General features: G+C 36.9%; 1 protein-coding gene across 2 annotated transcripts in view; it reads left to right on the top strand.

Annotated features, from left to right (window-relative positions):
- The window catches only part of LOC115211707, a 62,034-nt gene that overhangs the window by 32,749 nt on the left and 13,260 nt on the right, over positions 1-16,025 (top strand). For both annotated transcript variants that reach the window (XM_029780363.2, XM_029780371.2), the window contains 2 exons: positions 5,854-5,995; positions 15,109-15,212. In XM_029780363.2, the coding sequence (XP_029636223.1) occupies positions 5,854-5,995; positions 15,109-15,212 (246 nt within the window). The remainder of the gene's footprint in view (positions 1-5,853; positions 5,996-15,108; positions 15,213-16,025) is intronic.

Here is a 16,025-nt window from a genome sequence, read left to right as displayed (position 1 = left end):
GTAAATATGTGATGTGTATCAATATGGATGCATGTATGCGAGGCCACGAAGACACACACACACACACATATATAAAGTATATATTAAATATAATCGTAATGTACACCAGCTGAAAAATATTTGTAGAAAATTTCACTAAAAAACCCTTTTTCTGAAAGTTATGAGAAAACAAAGCTGACTCGTGTGAATTTACCGAAACTGCTCTCTCCACCCTCGGAAAAAAGTTTTCCGGACCAATTCCAATCTACACCATCTGAAAAGTATATTGTAGAAAATTCCATTACAATATTGGGTCATCCCATATACTTCTTTTATTTTTCAAAATTAAAATAAACAAAGTTCTTTTTTTTTTTAATCTAAAATATACTCTCCTTCCATTTTCTTCAATGCCCTTTCATCTATCTGGTAGACTTGCAAGGCCCCTCTTCCAAAATTCGCTTGTCCGTAACGAAAAACACTCCTCTAGAACTATTCTGACCTCGTTTACAAAATTCATATTTTTTCCGCCCAAATGATTTTGAAGATTGCGGAATAAATAGTAATCAGATGGGTCAATGTCCGGCGATTATGGTGGGTGGGGCATCGTTTTCCATCAAACTGCTCCAGCCTTTGGAATGTCATCCTCGCTGTATGTGGCCGTGCGTTGTCCTGATAGAACACCTTTCGTCTTGAAAGTAAAGTTGGTTGTTTTTCTTCTAGCGCAGACTTAAGCCGCTCAAGCTACTCGCAGTAGATCTCCCGTGTTATCGTTTGGTTTGGGTTTAAAATTTCAAAGTGGATTAAACCTTTCATATTCTACCAAACAGATAACAACACCTTACGTGGGTGAAGGCCTTCTTTAGCCTAGGGTGCCGGTGTTTCTCCTTTCCCTACCCATTGTCTTCGGCACTTGACATTTTATAGAGACCCATTTCTCATCACCAGTCACTATTCGGTTCAAAAAAAGGTTCATTCGCGAGACGTAAGAGAGCAAAGAAGAGCACACATTCACTCTCTCCGTGCGAATAGATTCGGCAAGTTTAAGGAATCCATTGATCCAATTTGCTGATTTTTCGAATGGCACGCAGGTGTCGATGAATAGTTGAATGACCAAATACAAGCTTCTCTGCTAGTTCATCAACAGTTTCGATGGGATTTTGTTCCAGCAGGGTTTGCAGGAGCTCGCCGAGCTCTACAGATCTTTCAGGACGTGGCTCGTTTTCTAGGCTGTTGTTTCCGGCTCGGAATTTCTGGAACCACCTTTGACACTGGTTTACGCTTATTGTCCGATCCCCATACACAGCGTTAATATTCCTCGCACTTCCCGTTGTGCTGTTGCCTTTATTGAACTCATAAAACAAAACGCCGAATATGCTCTTTGTCACTTCCATTATAGCTTTGAAAAAATAACTGTTAAAATCGAACTGCACTCTTCAAAATTTGCACCAAGAATAAGGACAAAGTAACTGCCTGCTTCTATAGCAAGTTGATGCGGGTAGTTTATCCCCACCCCTGACTTTTAGTTCATGCAATTAAAAAAAAAAAAACGCATTATTTATGGGATGACCCAGTATATCGATTTTTATGACGAATGTTGCAGGTACACATGTATAGGTATGCCTTGCTAATTTGTCTGTTATTGTTTGGTTAGTAACTGTTAAGGAAATACTATACACAAATACACGCACAATAAATATCTATTTCTTTACTACCCACAAGGGGCTAAACACAGAGAGGACAAACAAGGACAGACAAACGGGTTAAGTCGATTACATCGCCCCTAGTGCGTAACTGGTACTTAATTTATCGACCCCGAAAGGATGAAAGGTAAAGTTGACCCCGGCGGAATTTGAACTCAGAACGTAACGGCAGACGAAATACCGCATTTCGCTCGGCGTGCTAACGATTCTGCCAGCTCCGCCGCCTTACACGCACAATAAACATATGAAGTGAATGTATTTCCGACGGTTTTGACAATGAATATTTAGGTATCCGATTAACTGAATTACTTCCTATGTGAACGACTGTGACTATATGTTCCGCAGACAGGTGTGTCTTTAACGGAATCCTCAGGTAGAACAAGCGTGTCACAGAGTGCAACGTTTGAAATTCTGCACAGTTTCCGTTCGCCCATTTTCACTTATATATGAACAATCACTCTCACAGAGACACATACTTTACACTAAATACAAGTACTTGGGTCCCATATATATATAGCATAAAGTGTTTCAACAATGAGTAAATTGAAGCTTTTAAAGATACTTCAAGTTGAAAACAAACAACTGGAGATAACCCCCAATAAACTAAGTTGACAGAATGTATATTTTAAACGCTTTAAAGGTGAGTTTTGCCGACGCTCAGTTGATAATTTCTGTCAACTAAAGTTAAGTTTTGCAGCTCACTATATTACTATTATGTGTGTGCGCGCGCGCTTTTAAGCAAATACATTTTGAGAAATGTGCTCGTAAGACAGCGACAGCACGACTCCGCAGATTGAAACTCTCGTGCTTCTTTTTAAACTCTCGCCGAAGTCCGCTCATATTCAACAAACTATTGTTTGAATGAAAATGAGAAATCGACTTCGATAACATTGCTGTAAAAATTTCAGGAATGTGTCCACTTATCTTCTAGGTATGCGATATTCTTTTTTTTTCTTCCGCTCTCGGGTTTTCTGCTTTTGATTAATGATATATTCGACATAACTGACATTCTTGTCCGGCTTTTCCTTAAGCCATAAAAAAAGAAGTCTTTATCTGTTTGGGTAGTACCCACACCTTTTCAAGATCTCTGAGAGTGGCAACAGAAAAGGCCTCATCGGCGTAACTTCGGTATAAGTACCGGAAGTACCGTATACATTTCAAGAAAGTGTTTTATATATATATATATATATATAATATATATATATATATATATATATATATATATATATATATATATGGGGGCGAGGGTTACGGTTAGGGGTGGGAGAAAAGGGTTTCTGTTATCTTCAGAAATGTAAACAAAGCCACGTGTGTTCTTATACCGAAGGATCGCCCTACGAGTCGAAAACAGAAACGGTCCTTCTAAAGGCTTTCTGAAAAATTTCGACTTAAGGTTTTGGTCGACTCAATGCTTAGAAGACTCTTTCCCGAAGTTGTTTCAAATTTTGGCACAAAACCAGCAATTTGGGGTGGGCGAGCGAGGGGATAAGTCGATTACATTGACCTCAATGTTCAACTAGTACTTATTTTATCGACCTCGGGGGAATTTGAACTCAAAACGTGCAAACGGACGAAATGCTGCTAAGCATTTTGCCCGGCGTACTGCCGACTCGTCGCCTTCTGGCGCTTATAATTATTTATAGGTATATAGCGTGGCTGTGTGGTAAGAAGTTTGCTTCTCAGTCACATGTTTCCGGGTTCTGACCCACTGCGTGGCACCTTGGGCAAGTTTCTTCTACTATGTCATCGGGCCGACCAAAGCCTTGTGAACTGATCTGGTAGATGAAATATATATATATATATATATATATAATACTAGCTTAACTGACTGTGTGGTAAGTAGCTTGCTTCCCAACTATATGGTTCCGGGTTCGGTTCTACTGCGTGGCACCTTGGGCATCTTCTTATAGCCTCGGCCGGCCAAAACCTTGTGAGTAGATTTGGTAGGCGGAAACTGAAAGAAGCCCGTCGTATATATATATATATATATATGTTTGTTTGCTTGTGTTTGTTCCCCCGTCGCTTGACAACTGATGCTGGTGTGTTTACGTCCCCGCAACTTAGCGGTTCAGCAAAAAAGACCGATAGAATAAGTACTAAGGCTTACAAAGAATAAGTCCTGGGGTCGATTTGTTCGACTAAAGATGGTGCTCCAGCACGGCCGCAGTCAAATGACAAACAAATAAAAGAATATATATATATATACACATGCACACACACCCTTGTGCAGCTGGGGGTGAGGGCAGTCCGCCCCGGGTGACACACACTCTAGCTACGCTAGTGTATATATATATATATATATATATATATATATATATATATTGTGTGTGTGTTTACGTCCCCGTAACTTAGCGGTTCGGTGTAAGAGACGATAGAATAAGGCTTAAAAAGTACTAAAATTCTTCAAGGTGGTGCCCTAGCGTGGCCGCAGACTGATGAATGAAACTAAGTAAGAGATAAAAGATGGCGATGAAGGCTTAACCAGGTTCTAAAGTTATGGAGAGCGAGCACATAAAGAGAACAGGTGTCGTGACACATACCAAACAATTTTTAACTTATTGATTATTCATTTTTTAAACGGTACCCTTAAATTAGCTTCGCCACTGGTTGTGCATTGGGGTCGATGTAGTCGACGATTCCCCTCCGTGTGCCTGTTATAGGAAGGATTACTTAGAGGTAATGGATTGGCAGAATTGTACGTCCGTCGGGGAAAATCTCGTGCTCGGCTGTGCGTTCTGAGTTCAAATCACGCCGGTGTCAGTGTTGCCTTTTAATCTTTCCAGGATTCGATAATGTACAGTACCAGTCGAGTACTGGGCCTAATGACATCGACCCCCCCTCCCACCTCATTCTCTAAAAATCGTGGGCTTTGTGCCTAAATTATATATTTCTTTATTACCCACAAGGGGCTAAACATAGAGGGGACAAATAAGGACGAAGTATTAAGTCGATTATATCGACCCAGTGCGTAACTGGTACTTAATTTATCGACCCCGAAAGGATGAAAGGCAAAGTCGACCTCGGCGGAATTTGAAACTCACAACGTAACGGCAGACGAAATACGGCTACGCATTTCGCCCGGCCTGCTAACGTTTCTGCCAGTAGCATGCCGGTTAAAATGCTTAGTGGCATTTTGTCCGTCTTTACATTCTGAGTTCAAATTCTGCCGAGGTCCACTTTGCCGTTCATCATTTTGCGTTCGATAAAACAAGTAACAGTCAAGCACTGGAGTTGATCAAACCGACTAACCTCCTACCCCATAATTTCAGAACTTGTGCCTGCAACAGAAAGAATTATTATTCCCCCACAAATACCGCATATTTGCTGAACAATGTACTTGGATGTTGTTCATTTAATGTGGGTTTCCTCTGTAGTGGGGGGCTCTTCTGAATGCGTAGGTGGCTGGACGTATGGACGAGTGTAAAAATGGATCGCTGTCAATAAAGGCGTGACAATAAAACTTAAATAGTAAGGTAGAAAAACTCGCAACTTTCTAGTCCAATAGACGACCTTAGTTCATTATCATTTTTGTTGTTCTTTCCTTTTGTTTATCTTACTGCTTCCGGCCACTTACCATTGGCCACATATTTTAATTTTGTGCGTAGGTGGCACAAAACTTTCTCTCTATTTAAACTTTCTCTCTATTTAAAACCCGATTGTATTTTCCCAGTTATTCTGCTTGTCATCTACTGAGTATACACGCACAAAAAGTATGAATTTTTTTTTTTTACTTATGATTTCCTTCTAGTCATTTTACCCCTAATTGTTGATTTATTTTATCAGCCCCGAAAAAATGAAAGATAGTCAACATCGATTAAAAGGAAAGCTTGATTTTAGTTTTAAAAGTACTTTTTAAGTTTCAATAACATTATAATAATCACTTTTTCTACATTATAAACTTGTGTTTAATCTTTCGATGTTTGTAATTAGTCTTATTCTCAGTGAGAATCCCAAATTTTGAAAACAGAAAACTTATCTTCTTTTGTGTAACTTTTCTTCTCTTCCTATATTTTTCTTTCCTCTTTCCTCTTTTCTTTTTCTCTTCCTGTATGTCTAACCTTATTTCCCGTTCTTCCAGTCATTCAGGAAATTTTCTTTTTCTGTCAAGTCTTTTTTTTTTTTTTACTTGATAATCACAATTTTTTTTTTCTCTTTAAAAAATCTTTTTATTTAGATGGGACATAAAATATCCCGTTGTCCTCCTGTGTACAGAAAAGAAAAATCTCAACACCCTCCAATTACAATACGTCCAGTCAGCCGTGATTTAATGATAAGTTACAGCCATAGCAACAAGGATTTTATGCTATACTTAAAAGGTTAGTATATTATTTCCATTGATTTTGTAGCACATCTTACCTTTTGTATCTTCTATTGCAATTCTAATTAGCAGTTCCCAAGAGACTTCAATCACTGGTTACACTCGAAAACTAAAGAAACAGTTGTTTTGCTGAGGGGTATAGAATTTAATATTTCAGCTCTTGTCTTTTTTCGTCTCTGAGTGAAGGAAGAAAATGATGTATAGTTCCAGGTTAACTATTATCGAGCAAACTTACTTTCGGATGATCTCTCAGCTTTTATAGAGATGAAAATGGTACGAAGTGATTTTAAGGTGATTTGGTTATTGTTATTCGCTTGAGCGATCATATAAATTCTTCACTCGTTCGGATAGGAAATAAGTAAATGTTTACGATACTATTAATGCTACATCAGCAATTTGTATTTACGAGTGGGTAGGTTAGCCGGATTGAGTTGAAATCTCTGAGCCGACTTCCGAACACAAACTGACAGCCTTTCAACCAACTGTTGCCCCTAGTGATAATACATGTGTACTCATTCACAGACACAGACTTCCATTCACACAGCCAGTTGTTTTAGTTCAGTTTAGTCACTACAACCAAGAACATGCTGGAACACTGTTGGTGACTGCTCTATGTTTGGCGTATTTTGATTAGGAATCCCAGGCCTCCTGGGAAAGGAATACAAATTCGCAAAAATTTTCTAAAAATAGTTATGAGAGGTGCTTGAAGCAGAATTCCATTCCACCGGTTACAGAAGGAATAGGGGATGGGACAAAAATGAAAAATATAATAGTGGAGGTGGGGGGTCAGGTTTGTAAATTCCGTTGTATGAAACACAGGAATAATAAAAAAAAAATGACAAAAATCATTAGTTTTCCTTTTTACCACGAGGTATGGAACTTCTTCCGAAACTTCCTCTTGTGTTTTTTTGTCTTAATTTTTCGGGTAGATCTGTCTGATCTATCTTCGCTCCTTATAACCTTTTACAGGCAGTTGATTTAGTGCCTTAGAAAAAATGTACCAGGGATATACTTTCAAAAGTCTTAAGGAGAAAGCTTAAATTCATTAGCAACTGGAATTTTCGTACGTAAAACACACTAACATGCTCGCACTCTTCCCACCTCAGTGTTTCGATCTCTTATAATTTTTTTTTTTCCTTCTGTCTATCTCTCCCCACCTTCACTCTTTTACGTAGGATGTGTTTTATTATTTTATGTAAGCAGTTAACAACAACCATAATAGTAGCTGTGTTAAATATTAGTAGTAGCAATAGTAGTAACTTTCTAGCTTTTATGGGTTAAAAAAAAAAATTCAACTTTTGAGGAGTAGCTTGAATTGTTAAATTTCATTCAGCTTTCTGTAGGGTGGGAAAAATCATTTCACTATTCTTTTTTCTTTGTCTTTCTTCTTTCACAATCTTTCTTTCTCCTCTCTAAACGATTTGTGTAATCTTCCTCTTTTTTTGTATACTTCCTCCCTCCCTCGTTTTTTCTTCCTTGCGGTGTATTTAACTTCTAAATGTCTTATCACATCCACTTTCTCCTCACCCTTTCTATTTTCTCTTATCCCATCACCAGCTTTTTCTTTCTCTTATTTTCTTGTTATTGCAGCATGTTTTTAGCTATGATGAAACAGGCTTTGCAAATATACTTGATATTTTGAGGCCTATTAAACCGTTTATCTTGTTTCAGTCATTTGACTGCGGCTATGTTGCACCATCGCCTTGAATTGTTTTAGTTGAACAAAATCGACCCCAGGACTTAGGCCTGGTACTTAGTCTACCGATCCTTTTTTGTCGAATCGCTAAGTCATGCGGAGGTAAACACACCAACACCAGTTGTCAAGCGGTGGTAGTGGAGAACAAAGACATACACACATGTATACATATATACGACGGATTTCTTTCAGTTTCCGTCTACCAAATCCACTTACAAGGCTTTGGTCGGCTCGAGGCTATAGTAGCCTCAAGGTGTCACGCAGTGGGACTAAATCCGGAACCATGTGGTTGGGAAGCAAGCTTCTCACCGTACTTCTAAATGTGGAATCAAACCATACTAGTAATTTTTTCTTGTATTCCGGAATGTTACGCTCCAAAACAAAACGTTCTCAAAATGCAAGCTAATTCGATCAATTCTTTTGTGCATGCATTCCTCCGGTACATCGTTTCTTCGTAACTTTTTTTAAAACAAGGTATGTTTGTTTTTCATGTGAAAGGAATCGACCAACTTTATTTTCCATCCTGAAAGTTTTGTTACGGAGCTTAAACTCTGGGATATTCGAAATCTTTTACTCTTGTCAAAAGAAAACAATTTTATCATACAATTTACCAGCTGCCTCGCCGTAATTATAAATTTAGAGTTAGGCTAATGTGTTTTTGTACATGTATAACATTTTCTTGGATAATTTGAAATGTAAGGTATACATTTTTGTTTGTTTGTTGACGGCCTCACTGAGAAATAAGCAAAGTTGTATTGAATATAAGTTGCTAAAAGCGACAGATGATGGGGTAAAGATTTAACAAAGCCTGAAACTAACCAGAGATATAACTTATGTTGTAACAATTTTTTACTTTTTTTAGTCTTCACAGTATGGCTAAATTGTATATTTAGTAAAGCGGATTGTTTATTTTCAGTTTTAAAGGATAGTTAAATAAATGAATGGATGAATCATGCATATATGTACCTGTAGGTTTGCTTTTAAACAATAGTGCATGTGTGGGTCCGCGTGTTATATAAAAGCACTCGAACAATAGGAAGAGTACTTTATGTATATTGTTGTGTTTATTAGTATTTTTTGGAAGCTGATGATTAACATTCCATCGCTACTCAGGTTCATGTTATGTGCAGCTTATCACGAGACAAACCTATGTGATTGTGTGTAACCGTCCAGCTGACACCTCACCTATGATAGAGGGTGCACATGTGTCAATGACTTAGTGGATAAGAACGCTCCTGCATTCAGTTTAGAAACAGTTGTTCAAATCCAATCTGGAAATATGTACACATGCACTAATAACACACTTGATAAGGTTGAAATGTGTAGATGGACAGTTTGACTGAGGACTGGCAAGCCAGAAGGCTGCACCAGGCTCCAATCTGATTTGGCAAGGTTTCTACATCTTAGATGCCCTTCCTAATATCAACCACTCCGAGAGTGTAGTGGATGCTTTTTATGTGCCACCGGCATGGGAGCCAGTCAGGTGGCACTGGCATCAGCCATGTTTGAATGGTGTTTTTTACGTTCCATGAGCACAGATGCCAGTATGGGTTCATTAAACTCAGAAGTGATGTAGTCTTGAAGAATAAGTTACAAAAGAAAAATGAAAGTTAGCTATTATTGGCAATTTTTGGTTCCTAACAAAGAGTATTCAATGACCTTTTGATGCCATCTCTCTTGATAACTCTCCTGGTTCTAAGATACAAAACTATCTTAAACAGGCCATATCTGACCCATATATTCTACCTGTTTTATGTTCAAACCAGCCAGATTCAGCCTCTCACCCCTACCCTACAATGTCATTTTAAATACATAAATCATTGAAGTCTGGGGGCTGTGAGATAAGTTATGATTAATTCAAAACCATGTAAACAAGAGCACTCAGAGAGCGCAAACCTCTGCCAAGGCAACACCAGCGTCCTCTCTGATTAGCCAGAGATGATTTTTAAAATGAGAATATCTGAAATAAACTCGACTGCTCTCACAAACGAGAATACTGAAAATGAACCTGACCACTTTCAAAAATTAAGTTAAAAAAAAAACAAGCAAAATAATCCAGAATCCTTGTTCAGTACCAGATCGATCCCAAAATCTAATCAGTCCATGCCAGTCATGAAGCTAAACATCTCTGAACGTTTCATCCAAATCCATCTAGCGGTTCTTGAGATATCTTGTTCACAAACAGACAAACATGACTGAAGGCAGAGGTATGTTACATTTGAGGGAATAATCTGGCTTAAATTAAAACCTTCTCAATCATCATTTTATGTAAGAGACTTATATAGTGAAGTTACATTTTGCAAACACCAGCTTAATATACTAATAAATTAAGTTATTTTAATAAATACCTCCAAATTCTTGTTATTTTCAAAAGCAATTTAAACAATGTATTTCACTTGAAATGCTAGTTATGAAATGCAGTGTTACATGGATCTTTCGAATAGATTCCCCCCAGCATCTGTCTTGAAAACATTAGGTTATTATTTAATTACTCCTTTTCATGAATAAAATTATCTTGGATCTGTATGGTGAGCTTTCAATGTTTCTTTCCTCTGAGGAATTCTGTGTAACTTACAGAGTAAAATTAGCAGTCCGTTTATTACATCATGGTACCTGGCAAAGTTTGAGAACTAAAATTCCCATCTGCTCTATAAGATACTGACCTGGAAAAGCATTTTCAGTTTAATTTTTTTTAAATTGTGGAAAATTATTGCAAATGTCTCTTGATCCCTTCCTCTTTTTCCTTAAGAGGATTTTTAAGGGTAAGTGTTTGGTTCTAGTTTCGAACCTGAAATCATAAATTAAATCATATGAGATATGTAGAATTTAAGCATATGGATTTCAATACACAATGAAAATATCCATAAAAGATTTTGAACTCAAGACCTTTTTGAGCTGGTATCTCACTGCATTTACTGAAATGGCTGGGAATACAAAAATATAAACTGAAGCAACTACAGTTACTTGTATTACACAATAGTAGCTGCATTTCGTTTTATTGTTCAGCTCATCGCTATAAATATAATACTTGGAGTATTAAGTTAATAGGGTAGAATTAATTAGTCTCTGGAAGAAGCAGTGTACTGCTCTTTGCTTGTTTTAGTAAAATGTGAACATTTTTGTAGCTACTATATAAGGTCAACTGATTTGAAATTCCAATGTATTATAGGCCAGATGTTACTATGTTGCTGCAATAAACTTTTTACCAGTCACTGTGAAATAGGATAAGAGTATTGGAGTGGACAGCTTTAGACTGGCAAATAACAAGGAGTTGTAACCTTTTATGAAGTTTACCTAATGTAGTTATCATTACAACCTAGCTATTAGACAAGTGGGGGGGGGGGAGTCAAATTCAGTGTATCCAAACTAAGACTACACTTAATTTATTTGTCTTTTCTGTGTGAATGTCATGATTCTTTTGTATATGGATGTTGTGACTTGCTTTCTGTGCAGATACAAGATGCCCCAATATTCACTGATGGATTTCAGTTTATAATAATTTCTGTAACTTTACAAATAAATGCATGAAATGTTTTGATACAATATAAAAGACATAATGGAAATTAATATGCATAAGTCAAATTTTGCCATACCACTACATCGCTTAAATGGCAGCCATTTTTGGCTTCACACACTTGTGCTCTTTCTAAAACTTACACCATAACACCCACCAAGAGTTTCAGGCACCACTTTTGGATTTCTCTATTGATGTTCTCCTTCAATTGCACCAGGGTCTCCGGTTTGTTGACGTAAACTCTCTTTCAGGTATCCCCACATGAAAAAATCCAGGCTAGTCGAGTCTAGGTAATGTGAAGGCCATTCAAAGAAGACCTCTCACATGGTTCCAGCAAGATAGGACAACTGCTCATACCAGAAGAGAATGCAGTTGTTAAGGCAGTGCTTTGGAGAAAGAATAATCTGCTGCAGCAATGTCAACTGGCCTTCACTTTACCCAGACTTGACTAGGATTTTTTCATGTGGGAATACCTGAAAGAGAGGGTTTACATCAAAAGCCCAGAGACCCTGGTGCAACTGAAGGAGAACATTAATAGAGAAATCAGGGATGTGAGGTCTGAAACTCTTAAGGGTGTTAAGGTGCAAGTTTAGGAAAGAATACGGGCATGCGATGCTGAAAATGGCTGCCATTTAAGCGATGTCATTTTTCATATGTGATGTAGTGATGTTGCAAAATTTGCATATTAATTTCCATTATTGTATCAAAATTTCATGCATTTATTTGCAAATTTAAGGAAGTTATTAAAAATTGAAAACCATCAGTGACTTTTGGGACATCCTGTATAATGACTTCGCTTTGAGTGAAAACCATTACTTCTGTGAACTTTGTGTTCCTTGCATGTGATAATTTGAGCAACAAGATTAAAAATATTGCTATTATCTTGAACAAACAAGGAAGTGAAAACTTTCTCATCACATGCCTGTTCAAATGAGTCAACTATGTCTATATGCACATATGAGATGTTTAAAATACTGAAGCTTATCATGCACAAGGAAATACTGAATGCCAACACCTCTTTCCTAATCGGTTTATGTCTGTTTTGAGAACAAATTCAAAGAGAAACTGAAGAACATAAATGCCATATTCTAGAATTTCCCATCATGAAACTGGTAATCCTGGTGATTTGTAGCTTCAAAGCTGACATTCATAGCTTGAAAAGTAGAGTCTCTATGCATTAGTAATATGGAAAAAGACCAGTGTAAATTTAAAACTGTCAGAACAGTACATGATCTATCTCATGCTATATTCAATAATGTAATGGTTCTCAAGTAACAAATACCATCTCTGCTGAGAAATGGAAAATGTTTTTTGATCCTTCTCTCTTTAGATTTGCATTTGTATAGTTTTCTGTCTGTAATTCTGTTGGGCAAGTTTAAAAGGCTTAAAACCATTTTAATTTGATTAGATGGGCAGCATGGATGTGTGGATTAAGAAGTTCTCTTCCACTGCATGGTATGTTGTTGAGCGAGTGTTTTGTGCTATAGTCTTGGGACAATAAAACCCTATCATTTATGTATGCACATGTATGTGTCTGTATATTAGAAACTCATGATATTTGAATAGCATTGTTTGTACTTCTGTTAATTACTTGTCCGTTCACTCTTCATGTCTTTGAAGTTGTGTGGAATAAGAGATCTCTCACAGTTGAAGGTTAGGGCTAGGAAAGGCATCTAGCTGAAAAACAATGCTTCAATAACCTGATCATCTGACCCATGCTAGCATGGAAAAATAGATGTAAAACCAAACGTTTCCACTTACCATCTAAGATAGAAGGGTGCAACCCAAGAGAAACCCAGCAGTCACATTCACTAAGTTCAAGTCTAGCAACTATATGGAAGTTAATATCTTGGCTTACGAGAGCTATAATCATTAGTACCATTGGCTACAGGTGATGTTGTCTAGCCCATCTGCTCTCATGAATTCAATTCCTTGATCAAGAAGCTACAGCTATTATCCCATTCCTCCTTCAGGGCAAGGTTTATCTAGGATCATGTTATACAATTTGTCCTTCCTTCCTATCTGTGGGTTTTTTTTTAATGACAGTAGTGCATGGAGATTTGGTTGCTATTTCTAGCAACAGAGAGGCTTCTTCGTTGGTGTGCAGTGGCATACAGTAAATACATTTGTGTTGCAGTGATATTAATGAAGAAGGGTGGCTCGATACTGTGAATATTGTAATTAGATGGAGAATAAATTACAATGATTTAGATTAGTATGACCCAGAATTTTCGGCGTCTAACTAAATATTCACAATGAAGAACATGCAGGTTGCTTTAAATGTTGCTGGCAATAGTTTTAACCTGCAAAAATATGACTTTGAAACTGTGTGTGTGTACACATGACTGAAAGGAAAGAGAATAAAGATTATAGTTTTCTATACTCTTTTCTCTTTTTACTCTTTTACTTGTTTCAGTCATTTGACTGTGGCCATGCTGGAGCACCGCCTTTAGTCGAGCAAATCGACCCCAGGACTTATTCTGTGTAAGCCTAGTACTTATTCTATTGGTCTCTTTTGCTGAACCGCTAAGTTACAGGGACATAAACACACCAGCATCGGTTGTCAAGCGATGTTGGGGGGACAACTACTGACACAAACATACATATACATATATACGACGGTCTTCTTTCAGTTTCCATCTACCAAATCCACTCACAAGGCTTTGATCAGCCCAAGGCTATAGTAGAAGACACTTGCCCAAGGTGCCACGCAGTGGGACTGAACCCAGAACCATGTGGTTGGTAAGCAAGCTACTTACCACATAGCCACTCCTGCGCCTATCTTGACTTTGTTTAATTTATCATAGTTTTTTTGTTTTTTTTTTACTAACCTTATTTTATACAAGAATAGATTGTCAGTATATGTTGGACCATTATTCCAAAACACTTAAGAGTGAGAAGTTCAGTCAAATGAATTTTATTTATTGGTATAGTTGACTCACATTTAAAAAGCAATCATTTAAGTTCTCACATGACAAAATGAAACAGCCTATAAATGGATAGTTTGTGTGTATGTGTGGTGAAGTTAAGGTGACAACGTGCAGTATTTAATAGAAATAGGTTAAATTAACATTGATGATAACACATTAGCTGTTCAGAAACACACAATGACTGTTAACTTCTCTTTAATATTTGTTTGTTGTATGATGTCAAAATTTTTGGTGCCCCAAACTGTAACCTAGTAGTGACTATGTTGCAGTTTTGAGCAATGAAAACATTGACAAATGGCTAACAGGTATCTTCCAAACTGAAATCATTTTTGTTCCAACGCACTATCTCAGATAAAATCATTTGTCTGGTATGCATGCCTCTGTAATAACACTGAATTTTATATTTGTTTTTAATTTACTGATAAACAGTGAATAAATAATAGTCTTAAAAGAAATAAGGCGGTGAGCTGGCAGAAATGTTAGCACACCAGGTAAAATATGTAGCCGTATTTCGTCTGCCGTTACGTTCTGAGTTCAAATTCTGCTGAGGTCAACTTTGCTTTTCATCCTTTTGGGGTCGATAAATTAAGTACCAGTTACACACTGGGTCGATATAATCGACTTAATCCATTTGTCTGTCCTTGTTTGTCCTCTCTGTGTTTAGCCCCTTGTGGGTACTAAAGAAATAGGTATTTCATGTCTTTACGTTCTAAGTTCAAATTCCACCGAGGTCGACTTTGCCTTTCATCCTTGTTTGTCTGTCCTTGTTTGTCCCCTCTGTGTGTAGCCCCTTGTGGGCAATAAAGAAATAAGAAATAAGACTGGGTTGGCAGGAATGAAGAGCTTTAGAATGGTTATTAGTTGCTAAATTGTTTCTCATATATATATATATATATATATATATATATATATATATACATATAAATAATATAAAAATCTAAACAATTTAAAAACTTTTTATGCTTATTTAGATACTCTGGAAAAGAACAACATTAGTGTTTGGGTAGACACTGCTGATATAGGAGCTGGTGTTGACTTCCTTAAAAAAATTGGACAAGCTATCATTGAGAGTAAAGTAAGTAAATATCTTTTAATTTGTTTCCTGTGCTGGAAAATCTTGTTTCATAATATTGATTTCTCTTGAGAATTTTTCTCAACATACCTTATTGTTGGAGAATAGTTAATGACATGAAAAATATATATATATATACTGGCACAACATATATCAATTCAGATGAAAGTGTTTAGGTTTTTTTCTCATTGTTTTTAATATTTTGTTTTATTTCAGCAAAAAAAAAAAAAAAATCTGGGTGGGGATTAGAAATTGTAGGACAGGGAAGGGAAGCAACAGAATTTATTACAAAGGAATTTTAACTATTTTTGAATAATTTCGAGTGTTTGTATTTATACACACACACACACAAAGTAAAGAATATTTGCTGAAAAGTTTAAGAAGCATTAAGGGCAGTGCAGAAGCTACATGAAAGTTAAAATTTCTTGCTTCAAATGACCTCTCTTAATTTAAAATGTGTAAAAAGATGATTTTTGTTATTGCATACGTAGTTAGTTGTCTAAGTAAACATTCAAGGATGGGTTTTTAGGACAACTGATTTCAAGGTCAGTAGCTATTTTGGCCAGTCATTTCATTTAACAAAATGTTGTTTATGAAGTGTAACAGTATTTTTTATAAGAGTAAATTACTTAAATGTACAGCTATGTAATTAGTACTGCTCTCTTTTCTATGAATATGCACATGCATACACACACGCACACACACACACTTGCATACATACACATTCACACATTCCAGCATACACCTCTTTCATGTGTGCACATACTCTGTGCAGGCACCTATTTTTATATGCACTACCACACACACACATGCATA

Source organism: Octopus sinensis, linkage group LG1, assembly GCF_006345805.1.
Source record: "Octopus sinensis linkage group LG1, ASM634580v1, whole genome shotgun sequence".
Classification (NCBI taxonomy): domain Eukaryota; kingdom Metazoa; phylum Mollusca; class Cephalopoda; order Octopoda; family Octopodidae; genus Octopus; species Octopus sinensis.
Note: the sequence above shows the minus strand (reverse complement) of the source record. Positions and strands in the feature narration are given on the sequence as shown.